The 22,921-nt window shown below is 31.6% G+C and overlaps 2 protein-coding genes across 4 annotated transcripts in view; both read right to left on the bottom strand.

Annotated features, from left to right (window-relative positions):
• Window positions 1–4,675: 4,675 nt before the first annotated feature.
• LOC146527553 (uncharacterized) lies at window positions 4,676–8,534 on the bottom strand. Its single transcript, XM_085204933.1, has 4 exons — window positions 8,441–8,534; window positions 7,594–7,658; window positions 7,087–7,309; window positions 4,676–7,003 (listed from the first exon to the last, which is right to left on the bottom strand). The coding sequence occupies exons 2-4, from the start codon at window positions 7,653–7,655 to the stop codon at window positions 5,174–5,176; spliced, it is 2,115 nt and encodes a 704-aa protein (XP_085061059.1). The 5' UTR covers window positions 7,656–7,658; window positions 8,441–8,534; the 3' UTR covers window positions 4,676–5,173.
• Window positions 8,535–11,305: 2,771 nt separating this feature from the next.
• The window catches only part of LOC146527552 (uncharacterized), a 72,964-nt gene continuing 61,348 nt past the window's right edge, over window positions 11,306–22,921 (bottom strand). For all 3 annotated transcript variants that reach the window (XM_085204464.1, XM_085204465.1, XM_085204463.1), the window contains 5 exons: window positions 21,954–22,090; window positions 20,523–20,675; window positions 19,869–20,049; window positions 15,491–15,630; window positions 11,306–14,631 (listed from right to left, as the gene is read on the bottom strand). In XM_085204464.1, the coding sequence (XP_085060590.1) occupies window positions 14,369–14,631; window positions 15,491–15,630; window positions 19,869–20,049; window positions 20,523–20,675; window positions 21,954–22,090 (874 nt within the window). In that variant the 3' untranslated portion in view covers window positions 11,306–14,368. The remainder of the gene's footprint in view (window positions 14,632–15,490; window positions 15,631–19,868; window positions 20,050–20,522; window positions 20,676–21,953; window positions 22,091–22,921) is intronic.

The following is a 22,921-nucleotide window of genomic DNA, read 5'->3' as shown; positions in this document are numbered from 1 at the left end:
AATTTATTATCTTGATCTTGAAATGTACATAAGGTGTAGACTTGCAACTTGCATGTACAACGAGTAATAGTATTACCTGATATTAAAAATTATTATCGATATAATAAATTCAGTATAATTTTCTAGTATATAAGTAATGGGTTTTAATATTCTTAAAAGCAATTTATAAATTTTGATTTCGTATACTTGTAAAATTAGCAAATATTTTTCATAGTACTTTCTATCTGTTTTGAATATAACATACAAAATTTTCTTTCGTCATTTAAAATATTTGAAATGTGTGTTAAGTGTTGACAATACCTCGAAAATTCGGCGGAAAGTGCAGAACGGGGTGTCTTAAGTTTCCCAGGTTCCCTATACTTACTAATGAAGCATGAACCAAAAAAACAAACATTTCAACAATTTCTAAAATAATATAACCATATAAATTTTCCTTTGTAGAAAATACCAAGAGCTCTGTATCTATAAACAGGCTATTTCTAGAGTTGGGCAACGTGTTGACCGCCACGGTGAGTTATTGTAAACATACAGTCAAATTAGTCTTACAACTGCACATCATATTATATAGTGCTAGTATAACCTTTATCAACTATAACTGTTATATTAGTTAGTTTATTAAATATTTATTTAAATTTATATTTTCATTTCTTCGCTCTGATCTCGAGACAAAGCGTAGCGTTGAGTTACGTCGCTAGAATCCCTCGGAAAATGGGGAATGGGGTGTTTTAACACTAGGTTCCCTCTGCCTATCCTGTTATGTTGATATAGCGTGAAGCTGATCTCCTTACAGTAGTAAATACTAACCATTGAGTACTTATTTACTGTTTATTACTAAGACTGTATATTGGGTAAAAGAACCTAAAGCTGCTATTGAAGCTCATATCCTGAAACACTTTTATACATTTAAAAATAAAAACAATTTTACGATTTGGATTCGAACCCATAAATCGATTTGAATAGGCAATATTAGTCAACTAATCGTGAGTACGCGTCGTTATAATTTAAAAAATGTCGAAACAATTGCTAAAACGTGAAGGGAATCTAAAATAGCAAATTGACACACATTTTTATACGGTTAATTGACTTATAGATGGACCTGAGCAGGTGCGAATCATATTTCGATTGTGATAGCTTACAGACCATAAAAATAACCAAAATGTTTATAGCGGTTGCATTAATTAAAGCTATAATTATTTGCCTGAACTACTATGAGGAGGATACAGCGTGAAGGGCGAAGAAATGAAAATCATTTAAGAATTCCCCGTGCGGGAATCGAACTCACAGCTATTGCCTTTTTAATCAGACGTTTCACTGCTGCTCCAAGATGGCCTAAGTTTTATTACATTATCTTTGGGTTGAACAATCTAAGGTCCCAAAAAACGATGTTGTCTTATTCTTTACATTCTTAGTTGTTTGAAGTAAACAAAGAGGACCTCTTGAGAAATATCTCTGTCTCCTCTTTATTTGTATACGAGTGCTTTGAGCACTTTAAAAAAAAATAGTACTACACATTGAGAGTAATTATTAAATGAAACCATTTCATTTAAAATTTACAATAATCGCGAAAATCAAAGATCTTATATAATATTCTACTGGATTTACTATAAAAATTATTAAATTTAGAATAAACTCTATAGTTGTTTTTCATCTAAATATTTACAAGATTCAACAGGTGCTAAAAGAGTGTATATTCTTATGAGAATAGTCTTCACAACCAACAATAAAGTAGCGTTTCAGAGCGCCAGAAAGGTATCAAACTACGTGTCCCCTGACATTTTAAATTGACTTTGGTAAGAATACGATTTCAGATATTATATTTTTAATTAATATTTTTAAAAGTTAAAAATAAAATACAATTGAGAAAATGAAATATGTCTTATTTTCATTTCTTTGCTCTGGTGTCAAGGTTAAGCGTGGCGTTGAGTTCCGCCACTAAGCACGCCATGACTATAGAATTCGGCGAAAAGTGGAGAGCGGAGTGTCTACTACATGTGGCAATAAATATGTAAGTATTTGCGATATATATTATCTGAAGAAAAAGCAGCCTTTACGTTTTTATCATATCTATAGGTATCTTTCCCATATATCCAAAGGAACTTAGTGTTAAAACACTCCGGCAACAGATGCAGTAGCTTAAAGCAACTAAAAGAAGGGTACACTTGAGAACGGCAATCTTAAACTAAATAGTAGAATAGCTATATCGAACTCATTACACGGCTTGCGGAAGCTAGGACTCGAGCGTTGTCCACGAAGGTCGAGAATCAAACGTTAAGTCGAAAAAACACCTTGCGTCGAAATTCAATACGCTAATAATATGCAGTGATATATTGATTTATTTTAAGACCAGTCGTAGCGTAGTTGTGAGGAAATTAAATATTTAATATTTTAATTTTCTATCTTCCAGTAAGGAGGAAAAGCGCGGTGTTGAATCACCTTAGTTCCCTAGGTAGGTTCCTATATTCCCTCTGGCTTGAAGGAAAGGCTTGAGGGACAGCGCGAAGCTAAACAAGTTCGTGGCATAATGGAACAGCGACTGACATAAAACTGGATTGTAAATTCAATACCAAATAGAAGAGAACTAACTAACTAGAGACCCTCATTTGTGTAAATATCATCACTATGTAATGAAATCGAGGAAGGATAAATATCATCACTATGTAATGATATAAAATATCATCATTTGTGATCACTTATCACGCAACCTAGAAAATAAGGTAATAAATCCTCCTATATGAGAAAAACCGTAAAGCTGAGAAAAGAATGAATGAAAAAAGCTTACATATTATAAATATTATGTAAGTAGATATTCAATGTATACAGTACTTGGCATTGGCCTGTACAGACAACGCGTCATATAAAATAAACGTCTCGCACACTTCCAATCTAGATTATAATCAAATGCAGGTGCTTTACAATTAATAGAACTAACCTCTAAAAATACGCATAGAACAGAATATTATGACGAAGTTTTATATTTAAATTTTAAACTATGTAAACAAATGGAATTTATAAGTTTGATTTACAGTGTAGTATTTCCTTTGTTAAAGTGTTAAATTTGGGGAGAGTAATTGCTTATCTTTAGTTAGTATTTTAAGTCTAAGTCTTAGACGATTTTCATTAAGATCTACACTTAAACTGTAAGTTATCAAATAATCAATTTAATGTCAAAATAAAGTTAGAGTTTATGGGTTCGATTCCCACTCGAGAAAATGAAATATTTAATATTTTCATTTCTTCGCTCTGGTAGCGGATCAAAGTGTGTCGTTGAGTTCTGCCACGTAATGCCTTCAGAATTTGACGAGGAGTGGGGAAAGGCAGTGCCTCAATAACAACTTGCCTGTCTGAAACTAGGTTCCGAGGTTCCCTCTGCGACATCATGAAACTAAGAAAATGTATAGACCTAGATCAGGCCATCATGAGACGACGTCGGACTTAAAACGTGATGGTTGTAGTTTCGACTCCCACTTGTGGAAATTATTTTTTTAGTCTGATGGATGAAGGAGTAAATCCAAATAGGCTTTAGAATAATTTCGTAAAAATATTATTTTACTACATTTCCAAGCAAATAAAAAGATAAACATTCTTTCACGTCTCTGATCATTTCCACAGTCTGGCTTGTAAAGCTAAAGCTCATACAGAAAGCTGACTTACATTTCAAAGAGATAAATTCAGTTAAAAAGAAGATAAGCAGAAATGTTGTTACTATATTCTACGGTTGTTGGAATTCTAAATATTTTTAGTATTTCAGTAAAAAGTATAATATTAGCATAATATTCTAATGGAAATAGAAACTAACGGAAAGTTAAAGGCAGTGGTATATACGAGTGGGAGTTACAAAGAATACACTATAATTTTCTTATAAGAAATGTATAGCATGCAAAGTACTAAAGTTGTTATTGCTTAAGTCCTTCTTAAACAAGTTAAGAAGGTTGTTAAATAAATAAGAATAATTTTAATTAATACTTTATTTAGAAATTAAAATATATGTATAATTTTATGCCTTTGAGGAACTGTAAGACTACCGTATTCTTATAGTTAGTTCTTATAGTCTTTAAACTATCCTTTGCACGATTCTTTTATAATTGTCTCACTCTAACAATCTCCTAGAAATACCTTTCTACCGTATACTATGTTATGAAGAGCGGTTTACTGTCAAAGCATGCCACGTAAAATTAACGATCTCAGACTGTAGGAATGTAATAGAAGCAGGAGTTTAATACTTGTATTAGACTTATATTTTTAGGTAAATATCTATATGTGAGTTAAAAGCTATAAGTTATAAAAGCTTTATATTATATTTTTAGTGCGACAGAAACACCTTTTTCCAGCTATGGAACTATTCTTATAATAATCTAATGAATATTAATGGTTCCTATAATAAATTACTTGTATTGAAAAGGCGGTCATTGTATACCTACTATGTAACCACCAAAATACATATATTTTAATGATTATTAAAATTTTGGCTTATTTGTGTTTTTTTATGTGTATTAAATACACATAATTATCCATATCTTCAAATTCATGTTAATAGGATTGGAAAGGAGCTAATAAGTGTAATGTTTTGTATATTATGAAAAATACTTATAGCTATTATTTTTAAACAAACAATTATATAAAAAATGGTTAATTTATTTCAGATCAATATACTAACTTAATATATTAAGTTATTTACTAAATGTGACTTTATTTAAATTACATTTTTTTATAATAATTCTACACTTTTACCTACACCCACAGTCATAAATTAATCGAATATTTTAAAACACGTGTAAAACACGTAAATTAAATTAAATAATTAATTAGAGACAAGTGCCAACACCACGTGACTAGATCACGCCCGGCTTTGATCGCTTCAATAAAGGGTACAGTTGGTTCCGAGCACACGTCAGAAATAGAACGGCCGTCCAATGACGAAGACAATACATGTCGACTGCGCTGGCGCAGCTCATACTAATCAGCTGTACGAAATTAATTCGCTTAAAGGGCGACGTGCTCATATGGCTGACCGATTTGAGCGTCTCGCGCTCGACCAGAATAAATGGTCCTACCGCTTCCTCGATCTCATGATTTATGACAGTTGAAATACGATAATAACTCCCAACGAGAATTATGCACATTTAAATGGCGTCAAAATTATAATTTATTGGAAACATCATGTGTAGGATTAAAATTATTTCGGCACTTCGTAAATTCTCTCGTTAGCGTGAATGGGTACGTAATAGTAAGGCAGAGAATCGCTGTCGTAAGTGCATGACGTGGCAAGTGTTTCGGAATCAGACGTCACCGAGTCGTTAAGTTGTTTTACAATTTGATTAGAACGCCATTCACTCAGCTGTTCTTCGGTGGGTTGCAACGGCGATATATAACCTGCTTCGTTACTATCACTGCTCCTCATAGAAATAGAACGCAGGTAGCTCTGTGGAGATAACGTATTTAAATTATCTGGTATTAAAAATATTTGTTTCTCAAAAACGTGTTTCGTTATAGTGCTTGGCTCGTTAACGATTTCGTTTGTTTTTGGTATCTGTGGAGGTAAAATTAGTGCTTTAACGGATTTGTGCTTAACAAATATAACGCGTTTATTTCCTTTTAGCAGAGATGGGTTCTTATGTATAAGCGCATATACAATTATAGCGCCACCTAATAAACATCCTATAGAAATAACAATAATTGTTATCAATGCCTTCTCACTAAATGTATTTACACGTCCAACGTTGTTTAAGTCAAAAGATATACATTTTTCCGTCAGTATTGTACCAAAGGACAAATTAAATGGACAGAACACGTAGTAAATGCCAGAATGCATATTATAGATTTTTAGTGAACTCGGAATAGTATTAACGCAGTATATTTCATTTATACAAGACGAACGATACCATAAAAGTCCTAACCCTTGCTGTTCAGATGCTGCAATTTCTAGCATGGAGTAAGGATTATTTTCCACGGCATACAAGGGTTTTATCCAATCATTTGAAGACGACATCATATCGTGGTTTACATTATAGTATATCGGGCTCATATCTTTACTGCTTATTCTATTTAAGACACACTTATTTTGTTTATAAGGAATTACTTTTATAGGAGTTCTTTTGTCATGACAAGCTTTGTTCATGTATATGGTTTCTGACACATTATGCCATAATTGTAAATCTGATGTGGATGTGGTAGAATTATTATTAACTGTCGTTGTAATACTTTCTCTGACAGGGCCTTTTTGGCAATATCCTTCGAATTCCGTGAACGTTAAACCATGTACAGCATCAGGAAAATGGCAAATAGGATCAACAATCAGTAGAACACTAGTTATAAGTTTTCTCAGGTCAGTGACAGAACAATCACAATGCCATAAATTATCTTGCAAAGCAATCCTTGGTCTTGAGGGTAAAATTTTATCAAATAATCCCACTGGTAATGTAACCAAATGATTATCATTTAAATATATTACTTCTATATTATCTAAATAATCAAAAGTACCAGGACCTATTGCCTTAATATTACAAGAATTCAAGAATAGTACTTGGCAATGATTGATTCTTGAAAAACTTGTGTTTTGTAAATTATATTCAAAATTATTTGATGAAAAATCTACAACTTTTAATGTACTGGATTGTGCGGAACCTGTAACACTTATGGGGTCCCAATGACTACTAGACGTTATTTTTAAAAATATTAAGCTACCATCTACTGTCTTTAGAGCTTTTTCTTCGATTGTCCCAAATATACAGTCAATTATGTGTAGTCTTTCTAAATTTGATAGTCCCAGTAACATATCATATTCCCAGAAACTTATTTCGATATTTTCTAAAATGAGTGTTCTTAAACTATTTCCAAATGTAGTCATAAAAGCATATGGTGAAATATATTTAATGTTTCCTCCAAATATAGTCAACTCTCGTACAGGCGAATGTATTCCTGATAACCAGTTCTCTGGTACTATGCCACTTCTGTAAGTTGGTTCATTCAGTTGCAAGGCTACATTTTTACAGTTGGAAGAGGCTTCCTAGAACAATTAACAACAATAAATACTTGAAAATTTTATATTATCTAAAGAAACAAAAGAGTTTGGGGTTTTTAGGAACGTACCGAAACTGCATTTATAATTTGTTCCTCATACGATCCATAGTAGGGTGTTTCATTGCATGTTACTCTACATTGCGAAGCGACGCATCTTGAAGGTACAATTTCGTTACGCCCTCGAGGGGTCCCCAGTGCCATTAAAACGATTAATATGAAACTAATTACAATGAGGGCACCAAAAATAATATGTACTGCTACGCGAAGCCATCCACGGCTGCATGAAGTATTCCTGTAAACACGCGGTTGCTATTAACATTTATAAAAAAACTTGTATTTCACACTTCAAATAATAAACTAAAAAGCTACTGAAATGCTTAACGTTTATGAATATCGATCGATAAGTAATTGAACGGAAATATGTATGTACGAGTAGATGAGTTTTAACATTTTTAAATCATCATTTAGATTAGATAAGATAACTATAATTACTTTTAGTTCGTCTTTTTCATTGAAATATATTTTTAAAAAATATAATTATACTAAGATATATACATTATTAGATATAGCTTTTACCTTATAAACTCACGAACATGATTATTCCGCTTTTCCAGGAAGCCTACGCGTGCGACCTGCATTTTCTAAAAATAAAACTAAAGTAATTATTATTATAAGATTTAAAATAATAAATTCAATTTCACCTCTGTACAGATGTACATCAAAGGTGTTATATTCGTTTGATGTATGCATCAAACAAATCTTGCTGACGGCCTGGAAAAGCTTTAACAGGTACCATTGTTTCCTCGTAATTTATTAACATTAGTATTTTGTATTCTATAATTGTGTATATTTATTTTTTTATTACCGGTCAATTTCCTTCGTGTGTTTTCCACACAACGTGACATTGGCGAAATGAATTGTGCTCAACTGGCACGCTCGAAACACCATATATTAAGAATTCAATTTAATTCAATTCAATATTAGTATTATAGAATTTCCTATCCTTTAAATCCAGGATGGATTGCATACATTATATATATATTTTTCAAATTTATACACAAGTATATATGTATGTTCAATCATAGAGACACTTATTTAAAGTTTAAAAATACATTAAGAAAGTAGTTTTTTTCGGTTCACACTGTAACCCGTACATAGGAAGGCACACCCAGGGAACCTGAGCACTTGGTATTAAGATAGTGTCCCTACTAAAATACTTCCGTTCCCCAACTTTTCTCCGCATTGAATATTATTTAAAATAAAAAAAATATGTTAATAAATTTCATAAAGCTCATATTTATGTTAAACAATTATTTAGATAGCTACTATTATATTATGTCAAATCTCAAGTTTAAAAATAATCAAAAAAGAAATGAACAATTTAACTTCAAAAAACAGTAAAAAAAACCCAGCAACTACTTACTGTAAATAAGTATCTATTAGAGCATCACAACTGCTATACTGACAGCACTATTAGAAGGTAATTTATGTGAGCTGACTGACATATTATTTCCAATAATAATCCATGTCCAGATAAGCTCTGATAACATCGTTGTATCAGGCTTTTAATGGACTCGTTTTAGGATAAACTAGACAAACAATATGATCGAGAGGGCAATTTCACGGACAAGGGCGTGTTTATTATTTTTATGAGTAATCCTGGTTCGGTCATAATATTAGGATTATTATTAACGTTACATTGTAGGTATGTATTAACATATATTATACAAATTTGGAAAATTCTACTTTAAAATTCTTTCTTGGTAAATTTTGCTTCTAATATTTAGTTATGTTTCTACTATAATCGTTATTAAACTGGGGTGTAAGGGTGTAACCGTAATGCGACAGTGGGTTCGATATCCACTCGTAGCAATGAATTATTATTTATTAATATGGTCAATTTATCGCTCTGGCACGGAGGCAAAGGCCTGGCGTTGAGCTCTGCTTCTCAACATACAATGCGGAAGTGAGGAACGGAGTGTCTTAACACTATGTTCTCTCTGCCTATCCTGCTGTGTGCGGAACACAGCGTGGAGCTAAAAAATAAATATATATATCTTTTCATTTTTCCCTCTAAGATCTATATTCGTAAGCTACTCCACTCTCACATAATAATAACACCATTTGGTTATGAAACTATTATATTAAATCTTAGAAAAATAACAAGGGCAGGTTTACATTAACGAATGTATGTACGTTCACGTAATAATTTTATTCATAGAAAGTGTCCCCAAAATAGCTGTTATATATTATTATCTTGTTATTTTAAACCAGCGCTATATTACCTGTTGGAAGTTGTGATATACTCGTACATTTAACTAACCCAGAAATATAGAAATTACGTTTGGAACGTGTGGTTAATTATAGTAACAATTATAAATGAAGCCAGTCCGCAAGCAATTGTGGGTTCGACTCCCATTCGAGGAAATTAATTATTATTTATTAATATTTTGATATCTTCACTCAGATTTCGAGGAAAAGCGAGGCGAGTGGGGAACAGAAGCGAAGCTAAAGAAAGTTAATATTTAATATCCGCGCTCTACTAATTATACATTAATTATATAAGTTCTTTATAGTATAATTTCATAATCGAAGCTTTCTTCGGAGGTGCTAACAAACTGTACCCCGCACACAGCAGGGTAGACTGAGGGAACCTAGTGTATCAACACTCTGTTCCTCACATTCCTCAGGCAAATGTGGAGGCATTGCGTTTTGAGTGGCAGAACTCAACGCCGCGCTTTGCCTCGACTAAACTTAAATACATATTTCAATTCCTCGAGTCGGGATTGAACCTACAACCACTGGCGTTTACAGTTACACCCTTGTGCCCCTGAGCCATATCGGCCCCATACTCACATTCTAACTCATACTTTAAAACACATTTTCACATATATAATATTTACAAACGTCTCGTTCATATAAATGAAATAGAACTACATAAAACTCCATTAGTCAATGCTATATTGGAAGCCACAGTCATTAAAGAGATACGAGTATATCTGGCGGAATGGGAGAAATTACTTCCCACCAGTCGTCCCACGTGCAGGAAATGCTATGAATCAAGCCACGTAAGGCATTGCCTAGTTGTTTTGAATTAGTTCCCACATTTGTCGTGCTTTACTTGAAACAATGTATGGAAACACGTAAAAGGGTTAGTTAAACTTTTCTGTTTATCACTATTTATTGTTCTTGTACGTTATTTGTAGTTGTTTTTTTTTTAATTCGAGGTAGTGTTTAGATTTTCCGTGTCCGTTTCCATTAAAACACTTCTTTTTCTCAGTGTCCGTTGAATTATTGAACTCATCGCCGCCCGCGTGAGAAAATGATAATATATTTCACTCGTAACGTCTAAAATAAGTATGAAATGGCAATTGAAAGCACATCTTATATGAATAGTAGATTTTTTTTTTAGAATTGCAGAGCAGAAATTGATGGTCGATGGTTTTAACCAAATTACAAATACATGTCAATAACAAAATACATGTCAATCAAATTACACAAGATTTTTTTGACAAATAAACTGGTATACAATGCTTGATAAACTAAAAACCTTACAATAAATAAAATAAAAAGTGTAAAAGTTTATATGAAAAATATTTGCAGCCATGTATAGCTTTATAAATTTTCAGACTTCATTCATAATTTATTCTCTTTTTGATGAAAATACCAACATGAAGTTTCGTTGCAAAGCTTATTTTTACACTGTTTGTTGAATGCAAGAATAAAGTTTGAAACGTTGGAATTTTAAATAGTATTAATTAAGCAAAGTGTTTCATGGCATGCGATAGAACTATTATTTTACGATTTCATATTTATCTAGACTTTAGAAACATACGAGTAAATTAATAAAAAAATGCAGGAAGGAACTTAAGAATTGGCTTGACTTACATAGAGATTTCATTACTTTTACTTTTAGTAGAGAAAAAAAACAACTTCATCGAGACATTATTATAAAATAAATAAATTCTTAGCATAAATAAACCTTATAAACTTAATGTTCCGTAGTTTAACTAAAAATAAATTTATTAATAAATATTGAATTATGAATTATAATAAATGTTATACACAGAGCTGTTGATTTTTTATATAAAAGTACTCAATTTTTTTGTAGAGACATACCCATTAAAAGTTTCGTTAGATCTCAGAGTATTTTAACACAAGTGCCGGTCCCATTATTTCGCTGCCAAGACTCTTGAAAACTCTTCAAATGTGTTTGTTCAGTCTTCGCGAGGTACAGGACCAAGAGGCACCCTCGTAACTAATATCCAGTTGATAATAAAACACAAGGTTAGACGTATTTATATTTTTATTAAAATCAAAATTTGATACACCTTTACAGCGAAATTTCAATATTACATTTATTACTTACATAAATAATAAATGTGACTATAAACTAGAATGAACACTTCCTTCTAATAATCAACAACATTAAGATATTCATTAAAAGGAGAAACGGAGAAACATTTTCAAAATTATTGCTGTCAAGTCAATAAGGTTGTATTCACATCGATTTAAATACTATTATTACATATTCGATTAAAGACAAGAACCACCCAAGCATCGGAACTCACAACAACAAGAATAATATATAGATATAAATACGAGAACAATTACAACAAGTATATAATATAAACATCGAATTTTCAATTACTTTATCGTATCTTGTAAGAACTATGTGGAATCGATACATCGATTCAAAATCGATATTCAATTTCAATCCGATGTTAATTAATAATACAAACCTTACTGCTAAATTGATATGCATTGTTAGGTTGGCGGCGCTTATTGCTCGATTATACATGGCTCCACCTCCCCGATATGTGTGATGTTGGTTCCATTAATTAAAACTATTAAAATTATGATAATTTACTCAAATATATTTAACTTGCGTCATTTAATTATCGTATAATAGATTTAAGATAAAATTGATATATCATTTATCAAATAAGTTACCAATCAAAGCGCAGTGTGACCAGTTCATATTAATGCCACCAGTCGAGTCTAAGGCCCGTATCTACAAGCCGCTCTCAAGTCTGAGATCGATCTTGAGAGCTACCACTACCGGTATTTATAAATACCGGTACTACCGGTCTGTTCAAATGTTTCTGTTATTGTGTTCTGTTACAGACGTGTTTATAACCACGAATCGTTGAGCAAATTAAGATCAAACCGCGCTTTGACTTGTATTCACTGAATAAAACATTTATTATTTTAATAAAATAACATTACATGAATATATTCTATTTCGCCATATTAAATAGATTATATTTTTATTAATTCTTAACTATCAGGTTTTTCGACTCTGATTTGATTTAGATATACATACACATGTAGGTGCAAAAACATTGATAAATCTGTGCTTTAGTTACTTAAGTAGTGAGTAAATACGTTATATCAATATCAAGAAATATGTAATAGATACTTTTTATTTATTTTTATATAATAATTATCATAACAATATATTTATAGATAAACGCGTGTATATAGAATACAAAATAGGTATTCAATCTCGCGTCCAACACGCGTCTATCCCTTAGAGATTCACGTACAACATTCAAAAATGCTAGGGAGAGGTTAATTTTTGCTACTTTCCTTATATTTTTTCTATTATAAAAGGATATCACATTGAAAGCTTCAATTTCGCAACATTGTATATATCAATATATGTATGTACTTAAATATACTTATGTAATTCAGACTAGGGGATATGTTTTTAGTTACATTTTATCACTTAAATAAGTTCATTTTTTATTTATTTATTATAATAATATAATGACAATAAGAATTTTAAAATAACACTCTACTAGGAAAGCTACTTATGCATTGAAACAACAACGAATATGAACGTGCAATGGAAATTTGCAAATAAATTGTATGAAGCGAATAGTTTAGAGTCACATTTATTACTTCACTAATCAATATTAGACTATATTATCAAATAATAACTAAAGCTAAAGCAAATAAGGAGCATACGCCTGTAGAAAAAAAAACATTTAATTTAACCAATTGAAACTAAAAATATTTTATAGTAAGAACTTCAACCATGCGTCTAATATCGATGATGAGGTCCAATAACTTTCATGCAAAACAAATAAAAACTTATCAACTGTATATAATTTATAAAGATAATATAACTAACACTTAACTAGGACTAATCTACCATACATTCAGGGCTTTGTAACATCCAGCTTGGAATAAAACCAACGTAAATAAGAGGTAGAGTTAGAAGGAAACATTAGGAAAGTTAAATACTATGCGAGCCCCGCAATTACATAAATGTCCGAACTCATGTTAGAATCTCAGAATTCTCCAATAATACGCTTGTAATAAATGTTAATAGTTATTTAAAACAAAAGTAAAATAAGTTTTGAGTAAGCTTCAATTACTCGCTGTCACATTCAGCTATTATTTCTTTTCAAAATTTTATGTTATTATATATTAGTTTATATATAAATAAATCTAAATTTAATTTATGTGAGAGTTGAACTCACGACCTTCTGGTCCAAAGAGCGACACCATAAACCACTAGACCAACATACCGTTGCTCAGATATCCAAATTACAAAAAAGGAGTCAACAATATTATTCTATTGAATAGTCAACATGGTAAATGCGCAAAAGCCTACTAATAAATTACATAATGTTAGAGGTAGGGGGTAAAAGATAAAAAATACTAAATATGTTTTCAGATTTTTAGCGTTAGTGAAGATTTCGATAAAAAATTTTTACAAATTCTCAATTCATCAAATTTTGAAACCGTTTCATCGAACTCCACGTTTAAATGACCTACTTTCAGTTGTTATACCAAAGTAAGGCATTATCGTATGATTTATACAACAAAGTTGTATCTAAACTTTGAGAACCAACAGTTAAAACGTACGTACTTAAAGCTTACTATTAGTACATTGTGTTTCCTAAATTACTTTAGTTACGACTTTGTTCTACAAATTACAATCGTCTTCATTAAATATATTTATCACACCGTTAAAATCCATCCTTATCACAAATCCTTTCCAAAATCTACATTTTCAGCCAAATTTTGATATGTATATGATTTTTTTTATGTTAAAAAGAAAAAAACAACACGAAGAACACAAGTTATCCGGCCACAGTTAACTTGACCCTTCGTTAATAAAATTTTTCAATAACCACATGAATGATTTTTCAATAATTTTTGTATGAGGTTTAGGAAAATTGTTGACGATATTTTACTACTAATGCTTAATAACAATATGGCATGTTGAAGAAAAATTTAATAGTACTAAAGTAACAAATCAAAAATACAATGCAATTTACTTAGAACTGACTATCAAATAGAGCATTTCAATAATATTACAAATTAATGAAAGAAACTAAAAATATCTTACAATGGCGAAGGTAATATAATTGGCTACCAACAAGGGGCAAATATTGGTAGCGCTGGACGCCCTTATACCTGGTTTCCTTTTGCAGCTCATCTTGTCCAGAGGCATCTTGGCCACGCTGTATTCTCTATGCTCGCTGACCATAGTGCAGATGGTACGTTTCTTTTGCATCATTTCGTCGTCGCGGTCCTTTAGACCAGCGAGCCAGTTTTCGTACCACGCGAGGTCACAGTCGCAGATCAATGGGTTATCTGTGTGATATAACGAAATTTATCTAAATCTATGGATAAACATTGCTATGGTAAAAGAGACAAGATTGCGGCAATAAGGGAAATGATAGTGCGTTTTTTATTTCAGTTTCACGCTATATCTTGCATGTAGCGGAGAGAACGTAGTGTTAAGATACTCTGTTCCTCACTTTTCGCCAAATTTTCGAGTGATTGCGTGTTGAGTGGTGGAACTCAACGACGAGCTTAAGACTACATTTTTATTGATCCATAAATAACTATACGATGAATTGCTATCACAATTTACAAACTTTTAAACACACTATGAATAGATATTGGAAATTTAAGTTTAAAACTACGAGTATACATGAAACAGCACCGAACTTGCATTTTCTTGTAAGTACATTTACAACTGAAATAGTATCAATAATACCAAAGAGTCTCACGGCGGAGGTGGTTTCAATACAAATTTCACTTTATATGCATCGGACTGTGACCGTTGTTCCAATACCAAAGTAATTCAAACTCGATTTAAAATCTTTTGCTAAAATTGATAGCTTGGTAAACTTTGATTGGACGTTCTTCCAGGTATTTATAATGGTTATGTATGATTAAAAGTTTTCTAGATAAGTTTCTAGAACGAATTTAAAATCCTTCGCTTTGTGTTACGAGACGGAAAAATTTTTACAAAAATTTTCCACTTATTCTCCACTTATTTTCCACTTAAAAACTTGGAGTCCAAAAATAAATTTTAGTAAGAATAAACATGATATGATGAAAATGCAACCCCCGCACTAAGACAAAGGAATTAAATAAAATAAAATATCATTAACGTCAGTTTTAAAGGCCTCTTAATCTAATACCTAATAGAACACTCTCTTACCCATAATATCAACAACTCTTAGAGTGTCCAGGATAGGCTCCATGATTTCCTCGGGGATGTGGTGCAGCTTGTTGTTTTGCAAGTTCAGTGTCTCCAGTGAGTTGAGGTTGTCGAAACCCATTGTCGGTAGTTGGTGGACCCTGTTCAAATTAATTATAATTTATAAAAAAAAAAAGTAATAAAAATTGTTTTTGCTTAATTAAGTGCGCTTATCATGGGAACTACTATGTAGTTCGTAATATTTGACCATGTACAAATATGTATTAAAGAAATGAAAATACTTCGCAATTTCTTTTTTTGATAGAGCTCATATATTCCTATGTGATTAACTCTATATGAACTTAGATAGGTATCATCTGTTAAGTCTTGAAATAGTTCCATGAAGTAGATTCATTAATGGACTTGTGCAACTTAGATCAGCTGGGTAATTGACTCCTTTCAAGGCAGCTGGTTTCGTGAAGTAAATTTAGAAGTGTTTGTCCTAATCCCAAGATGAAAGGTTTTAAATAACAAAAAATATAATGTTTTTTAAATTTTTGGCTAATTAAAGTTAAATTAGAGTTAGAGTTAAGATCTCGTTTTTATATTTATTACATTTTCGTCAAACTTATGAGACATTGCATATTCAATGGCGGAACACAACGCCGCCCTTTGCGATGTTATCAGAGCGAGAAATTGAAAATAATTTATTCCTCCAAGTGGTAATCGAACCACAATCATCACGCTTACAGTCAAACACATCCGTAGCACTTACATTTCCATATTTACACATATTATTCCCACAACATGACAAAATATATTATAATAGCGAGGCAACGTTAAATAAATAGCTAGCAATTAATTACGAAATACATTTAACTAAAGTAACACTACACCTCTAAATTATTAAATGGAAATGACAAATTCACATATCATATTATTCAAAGGCAGGAAATAACGCGATTTCGTTGTCATGTGAATATGAAAATAGAACTTTCACGCTGTATCCTACATGTATCTGAGTAGGTAAAGGAAACGTAGTGTTAAAACACTCCGTATACCATTTTGCGAGTTGGGCGTCACAACTCAACACCGCACCTTTTCTATCAAGTTCACACACAAAATTTTAGAAAATAGAAAAAGTAAAAAAAATCCTATCTAATCCAAGGCAGGAACCTAGTGTTAAGACACTTCGTCCCTCACTTTCCACCAAATTCTGGAGCGAAAATAAACACCACACTTTGTCTCGACACCAGAGCGGAGAAATGGAAATATAAATTTAAATACCTAAATATTTTATTGGAATCAATTTAATTATAATAATCCCCCGAGAAGACCTAAAACCCATAACCAACCACAGATAACTCCCACTGCGCCATAACGGCCTTAACAAAACATATTATACCAATATTAGCTGATTGGAATATCCAATGGAACTAGCGATCTAAATCAACAATGCTCCATTGCAAAATCAATCCGCTTGCTCAGTCGCTTTCCAACGGAGGGCTTTTCAATTGAAGCTATCCTATTTTAATGAGATACTGATCTGTTACGAGATTCTGTAGAGGGACTTTTATTGGAATTAATTAGTAAGGTTGTGGATTCGATTCCCGCTCGGCGTAATATATTATTGTTTATTAATATTTTTATTTCATCGCTCTGGTAACGAGGCAAAAGCGCGGCGGTCAGTTCAGCCACTTAATACACAATGACTCTAAAACTTTGTCTTAATTAATATTAGGTTCCCTCTGCCTACCGTGCTATATTAGATAACATTGATAATATTATAAAAGCCCACACTCCCCGTGCAAAGTATTGATTGTTAAACGTATAATGCACTAAAATAGATATATAGTAACTGTCTCAGGGACGAGGACGATATAAAGTAAAACTGCACGTTCCTGCAATTTTCTATATAGCTACTTATCTTAATACTAAAGTCTATACTATCTAGTGGACGCTTAGTGCTTATATAATTATTATCTTTTTAGGCCATTGGTAGCGCACTAGCACAAGCCAGTGACTGTAAACGCGAGAGTTGTGAGTTCGATTCCTACTCAGGGGAATGTATTTATTATTTATGAATGTTTTCATATTTTCGTAGCTCTCGTAACAAGGCAAAGCGGGGCATTGAGTTCTGCCACTAAACACGCAATATCTCGAAAAGTGGAGAACAAAGTGTCTTAACACTAGATTCTCTGCGTATCAGGATATATGCTGGATACAACGTGGAGCTGAGATGATAAATAAATTTTTAACAAAAAGAAAAACCGACTTCTAACAACGAACTAAAAAGTGCAAAATAATTTTACAAAGATTTTATAATTTTGAAGTTAGATATTGTAGCATTAGATTAATGCCTATACTGAACATATCACACGAGGTACATAGAAATGACAATAGTATTTTTTTATTTAATTTTTCTTATAAATGCTCTAGATTCTAGAAGTACAAGACAGTATGGAAAAAACAACTTGTGTGTGATGTTCCTTGACCTAGTCGTTTCGTTTTGTTAAAATTTCCACTTTATATGTATTGCAACGCTGTTTCGTAGCAATTGCGACGAGAATACAAAATAAACCAGCACTTTGGAGTGCACTTTAATAAAAAATATAAAAACTTACAACCCTTGAACTTTTGTAGATATTTTTCTATTTCTTGAAACTTGCATTAACAGAAATGAAAATGAGAAAATTTCCATCTTGTGAAACAGACAAAAAGAGAAAAAAATAGAGAGTGCGTCCGTGCGAAATATTGCTTTTAATATTATAAGGTACTTTGAGATTTTATTAAGCATTCGATATTAGAAAATATTGGTACAAGTACCTAATAAATATTAATAACTAGCGACACGCTCGTGGCGTTGCCCGCTTTAACCACACAATTATTTATTTACTAATCTAAATTATTATTGTATTCTTATAGACTTATCATTTAAAAAACTATATACGTAGAAAATTAAAATTTTAGTTCAGTAAAACATTAATTTTGTAGTAATTTGGTCGAGTAAAATACTTCATAGTGCACATATAATATAAGCTTATAAATGAAGTGGCGGTAAAGTAGAAATGTATCTAGGAAGACCGCAAGTGAGTTAGACTCCAAGACTATTATTCAACTTCAAGCTAGTATATCACTTTTATGTATAGTTATATAATATCTAGTTTTCTATTACGATACCTATAAATAAATTTATAATATGAACCGTCTTATTAAAAAAATAGTTTAAAATCAAATATTTGTCCTATTTAAGATTTACAAAGAAACAATTAATAAATTCTTATAATAATAAGCCTCTTTTTAAAATATAAAAAACCAACGTTGCGAAAGATTTTATATCTAGGATCATAAAAAATGTTGATCGAGTACGTCTTGGTCCGAAATTAACACTAATCCCAAGGAAGCTATAAAGAAACAAATTAACATTTTTTCGCACTCTCTAATAAATTATATGTCTAACGAAAAATTTGATTAGAAGATTATATTAAAATTACATAATTATTTTTATTTTAAGTTTCGTTATAGAATTATGTTACAATCTTTTAGCTAATCAAAATTAAAAATAAAATTAAAAGTAATTATTTATTAACTTTTTAATTGAAAATAACCTCCACTATACATATATGTATTTAATAAAAGTCTGGGAATCGAATCTTCAACGTCCTCGAGCCTTGATAAGGCGCTAAAATAAGTGTGGTATCAAGATAAAGCGCTGCGTTAGGGTGCACCACTGCACGCAGAAATTGGAAGGAAAGTGTGGGGAACGGAGTATCTAGGTTCCTTCTATCTACCAGATATGTAGGATACACCACGAAATTAAGAACAAATTATAACCGTATAATTTGAGAAAACTTTTCAAAAACACTGTTATAATGGCAATGACTAAATGAATATAATAAAATCGAAAGTCTCCATCAAACTTATTGTCACTAATAATTCTTATTACTTGAATAATTTACTTTGGAGTTCGTTCCATTTTATAAAATATTGTCCAACTTTAGAACAGTCGTAAAGACACCTAGAAAATTAATGCGACGCTTTCGAGTTTTAATGAGAAATTATATTTAAGATTTTTATTTTGTTAAGAAATTGTTCTTTGTGTGGTCATTTACTTTATTTTTACAGCTGTTTATTATTTAACTACTTTTGGTCATCAATAATGTCAACCACTAAAAATTATACGGCTAGAACATCTTTACCAAAATTCTTATAAAATTCGCTATAATTTTTTCGATTATTCTTATGTAAGATTTATTTTCAGCTTCATGATAGCCTTACCAAATGGACTATCCAACACAAAGAAATTAATTCTAAACAGTAGTTCCAGAGCGCATTAAACCAAACCGAAACATCACTTTCATAACATTTAGAATAGAATAATAATTTCAAATATACTTACATATTCTTCTGTAAATTAAGGAACGTGATAGAATCCCCGTAACCGGTGAAGGCGTCCTCGCTGATGTACGTGATGTTGTTGGAGCGCAGGTCGAGGTGCCGCAGGCGGTGCAGCGGCCGCAGCGCCTCTGAGGGTATCTCGTGAAGGCGGTTGTCGCCCAAGCGGAGGTATTGGAGGTTTTCTAGTTCAAAATATAATTCTTAGTGTATGTGGTGAATGAATGTGAATTAAATTTATATATCTAAATAGCTGCAACATCGTGGCCGTCGTGAAGGACTCAAATTTCAAATATTGGGGGAAAGTGAGTACCTCGAGTAGCCATAATTATGTGAGAGTAGGCATAATGTATACTGCGTGAAGGTACTACACCATTGAAATAGTAACATCAACAAGATCTATTTAAATTTAACAGGCCTTTGAAATATATTGCCTTTTAAGCTGTCTTCTTTGAAAAAATATATTATAACAACAAAACTGAATTAGTAACTTAAAATTATTAGGCCTGTATTTTATTAAGAGTAATCTTGTTGTTATAAGATAAATTTAAAAGACATTTAATTTATACAAACAAATTTTAATATAATATTATTTATTATAAATGCAAACTAACAACTAAACGACACAATACAAAATCTTAAGCTCCAAAAAAGTTACCTTCAAGTCCAGCGAAAGCTTTCTCATCGATCCGTTGAATTTGGTTGCCCTCGAGTTCTAGGGAATTGAGAAATGTCAAATGCGAGAACACGTTAGCTGGCACCTCCCGCAGCTGGTTATGCGCCAGCCCCAGCGAGTCCAAGTTACGTAAACCTGGAATTGTATATTTTATGTAATATTCCATCAATTTATGAAATCCTAAATTATTAATATTACCTAATAAATATTTTCCTAGATAAAAACTGTTAGGTTTTGTGCGTAAAATCGGCGACACATCTGATTGTAAACGTCACGGTAGTGGGTTGGGTTCCCACTAGGGAAATAATTATTTTCTTTGGTAAGATAAGAAGACATAGCATGGCGATGTGTTTCGCCAATCAACGAGCAATATGTCGAAAATTGGGCGAGCAGTGGGGAACAGAGTGTCTCAACACTAGATTTCCTTTACCTACCCTGTTTTAAATGGGGGACGCAGCATGAAGCTAAATTAAAAAATATGAAGTGATATGAACCTCCATTCTCTTGAATAAATGGTTCACAATTTGATATGAATATTCATTTATGACTAATTGGATTTTATTTATATTTAACAATCTCCCTTTTCTACTTCTTTAAAATGTAACGTTCAGTTTTACCTAATTGTGGCATGACACAATCATGACACGAGGTCATCTTTGTGCAACGGGTTTTGGGTTCGGAGAATTATAAGTACATAAACTGTTTTCCCAGCTCTGATATTTACCAATTATTTCTGATTTAATTATTTTTATTTTGACTTTGATTTCAATATAACTGTATGTCAATAATGACATATTATTCATTAATCAGTACAAGATCGATGAGGGACTGGTAGGACATGGTTCATTAATTTTAATGAAGTAATTACCATAATTACAATCACTTCTGTAAAGTGCTTTGAATTATTAAATATAGTTTATTAATTTGTTTGTTTAAACTAGAAAGTAATTTTAATAATTTAAATTTTTAGAAGTTTTTGTAAGTATGAAATTCATAAGTGGAGTTAGGTCATTAAAATAACAATTTTCATATATTATTAAAATATTATTTAGTATTAACGCTAAAATATTTGCTGGCTCTATAGTATTCCACACTAATATCGTGAGTAAAAGCGATGAATAAGAAATGCGAAACCAGAACGTTGAGACGATTTATTATATTCAAAATTAATTAGAATTTAAATTAACGACGTAACAAGACGCAAAGCAGGCAAAACGCGACGTTAAGTTCCACCACTCATCACGCAATGCCTCCAGAATTTGGCAGAGAGTGAGGAACCGAATTAGCACCTTAGCACCAGGCTCTGAGGTTCCCACTACCCTCGCTATATGCGATATACAACGCGAAGCTAGAAGAAGAAAAGTTGTAATTAATTTAAAATTACTGTAAAACTTTTAATAAAATGAATGTTACCTGCAAAATTTCCTTCAGAAATGGAGGTGATACGGTTCTCCTGCATTTCCAGTTTCTTCAAGTTCTCGAGCAACGCCAGCGCTTTTTGCGGTATTGCTGTCAATTCGTTTCCGCCCAAGTTTAAACGTTTGAGTTTCCTAAATTCAAACATAAGTTTACTTATATAAATAACGGAGTTTTAGCTTAATACTAAAATATAAATTAAAGTATTATCATTATTATAGCCATCATTATAATATTTTTTTCGGCAAAGGGAACCTAGGAACCTAGCGTTAAGCATTGTTATACTTTTAGAACTAAAAGTATATTCAAAATAATCCAAAATATTCTGTAACAAAGGACTAATATTATGAAAACAAAACTGTATCTCCAAACTATAATATCACTTTATAAATTACTTTTCAATATTTAATGAAATCGTTTATAAAACATTGACATTTCACAACAGGAGCGAGGCCCAAACAAAGAACAAGGGCTTTACTAAAATTACAAAAGGTCGTAAAACAAACATTTTATTATATTTATAGAATACTGTCGAGTTCGATATAAAAGGCCTACGTTTCAATAGCTATTGTCCTTTTAACTTTCTGATTTTAATATAACAACATTTAAATTTGATTATAATTATGTAAACGGCATATATTTTTTATTATATATTTTTTAATAATAGTTTTCTACAATTATAATTAAACTATATGATTTATTTCAAATACTAAGTTAATTGCGTTCAAATCCAAAAAACAGAGAAGCTTAGTTTTACTAATATCATCGTTGTGTAGCTAGTATATGTGAGAAGTGTTGATTGTAAGTTCGATTTCAATACAGGTAAATATATTTTTAAATACTTTAATTTATTGGGTCTGATCAGGTAATATCCTGCCTTAATTTTCAATATCCACTAGGAACCTCTTTAAAATATATAAAATATTGGGAATACGTGAAAATACAGATTACAACGATTTCGCCGT

The sequence above is a fragment of the Heliconius melpomene genome, chromosome 20 (genome assembly GCF_056956725.1).
Source record: "Heliconius melpomene rosina isolate 202511_hmr_F chromosome 20, ASM5695672v1, whole genome shotgun sequence".
Taxonomy (NCBI): domain Eukaryota; kingdom Metazoa; phylum Arthropoda; class Insecta; order Lepidoptera; family Nymphalidae; genus Heliconius; species Heliconius melpomene.
The sequence above is the reverse complement of the archived record's forward strand: the minus strand, read 5'-3'. Positions and strand labels throughout refer to the sequence as shown.

What these genes read in the sequence shown, in the direction of transcription:
- LOC146527553 (XM_085204933.1), bottom strand. Translation starts at nt 7,655, where the DNA reads ATGCAGGTCGCACGCGTAGGCTTCCTGGAAAAGCGGAATAATCATGTT. An exon ending in CATGTTCGTGAGTTTATAAG is followed by an intron (nt 7,310 to 7,593) that starts GTAAAAGCTATA and finishes GCGTGTTTACAG; the next exon opens with GAATACTTCATGCAGCCGTG. An exon ending in AAATTATAAATGCAGTTTCG is followed by an intron (nt 7,004 to 7,086) that starts GTACGTTCCTAA and finishes TAATTGTTCTAG; the next exon opens with GAAGCCTCTTCCAACTGTAA.